At 36.3% G+C, this 1,505-nt stretch overlaps 1 protein-coding gene across 1 annotated transcript; it reads left to right on the top strand.

The window, feature by feature from the left end:
• Positions 1-253: 253 nt before the first annotated feature.
• LOC149394036 (uncharacterized) lies at positions 254-1,198 on the top strand. Its single transcript, XM_089618243.1, has 3 exons — positions 254-283; positions 372-512; positions 764-1,198. The coding sequence occupies exons 1-3, from the start codon at positions 254-256 to the stop codon at positions 1,196-1,198; spliced, it is 606 nt and encodes a 201-aa protein (XP_089474369.1).
• The last annotated feature ends 307 nt before the right edge of the window (positions 1,199-1,505 follow it).

Consider the following 1,505-nt stretch of genomic DNA (forward strand, 5'->3'; position numbering starts at 1 on the left):
AAGTGTTTATAACAAAAGCTGATTTTGCGTTTGGTAAAATAAATATATTATAGTAAAAAGATTAAAATAGACATGTTTTTAAAAATTAAATAATAATTATTAATAGAGATTTGTAAGTAACTAGCCTCTTTATTTGGGGAAGCTTAAAATAATAACCTAACTATTTAATTATTTAGGAAAATAGCCCACACTAATTAGAGTTTCCAAAATTGCCCTTTTCCCCAATTCAACACTAAATCGATTAAATCTGGCGATGAAGAAGAGAAACGACGGAGAAACTCAGGCGAGCTCGAGCTTCCGAAACTTTTGGAGAGAGTTCTGGCTATGGTGGAGAGCCACAAGGAACGAAGCTCGATCTCGCTCGTTTGCAGAGACTGGTACAACGAAGATCCGCGTTGACCAGCTCGAAGCTGTCGGATGAGATTCTTCCGAGATCGCCGCTCGACGCCAACATCGTTCGAATACTTGGCAAAGATATCGATCGCCGGTTGGAATTCGATCCTCCGCACGAGGTTCGTCCTTTTTCTTTCTTGAAGAATCTGTTTCCGTGCAGAGAAAGTTCAAAATTTCATTCGATGGAAAAAAGAAAATTTTGAAACACTGATTAAGCTTGAATATAACTCTGATCGTGTTTCGGATGTTAACTAAAATCAAATATCCTGAATTTCCATGTTAGTTGTGTAAAAATATCTGATTTTCAATTTTTTTTTCTTTTAAGTTTTTGCCTTTTGTTAATAATCGATTCACACCGAAATTCGTATAGCATGCTGTGAAGTATAAATCATTCACTGTACAAGACCGGTATGGAGAGAAATGCATTACGATGAGCAGAAAGTTTGGAGATAATGAGAATATCAAGATCAGGGCTACGATGTTCGACGGTTATGCTCGTGATCCAAAGGACATAGGCAATAAGACCCTTCACATTAGCTTGTTCGCCGATATCTCGAAAGGAAGCGATTCAGAAACTTGGCAGTTTGCGTGTTCGGTTTGGCCTGGACGTTTAGAAGTTCAGTGGGTTTCTCCGCTTCGTTCCAACACAGAGTTCGCTAGACCTTACTTCGGAGGGGAAGGAGATGGTGAGAACGTCGGTTGCAAGATTGGGGATGGAATGAGCAGAGAAAGAGAGGCAAACAAGCAACCATGTTTGCCGTACAGTGTTTTGGGGTTAAAAGAAGTTTTAACTGTGAAATATTAATAGTTAATATTATTTACATTGACACTTAATATTATTAACCGTCAATGTAAATAATATTTACAACGAAAAAATACTATTAACTTGCAAATGAAACTCAAAGAATTTGAAACACTTAATACTATTAACTGTCAATGGTTAATATGACTTATTGTCGGATTTACTGTCCTCGATTGTTCACGGAAATAATTAGTAAATCGTATTTACTGTTAGATTAACTAATCATCATCTCTGATACTTTTACTGTTATATTTATTGTCCTCGATTGTTCACGGAAATAATTAGTGAATCGTATTTACAGTTAGATTCA

This window comes from Urtica dioica, chromosome 6 (assembly GCF_054948205.1).
Source record: "Urtica dioica subsp. dioica isolate 48M chromosome 6, U.dioica_male_clone48M_v1_H2, whole genome shotgun sequence".
In the NCBI taxonomy this organism is placed as follows: Eukaryota; Viridiplantae; Streptophyta; class Magnoliopsida; order Rosales; family Urticaceae; genus Urtica; species Urtica dioica.

Bases quoted from the DNA above. Each gene is read 5' to 3' on its own strand.
- LOC149394036 (XM_089618243.1), top strand. From the start codon at position 254: ATGAAGAAGAGAAACGACGGAGAAACTCAG. The intron at 284-371 runs GCGAGCTCGAGC...GCTCGTTTGCAG, and splicing joins GAAACGACGGAGAAACTCAG to AGACTGGTACAACGAAGATC. The intron at 513-763 runs GTTCGTCCTTTT...AAATTCGTATAG, and splicing joins AATTCGATCCTCCGCACGAG to CATGCTGTGAAGTATAAATC.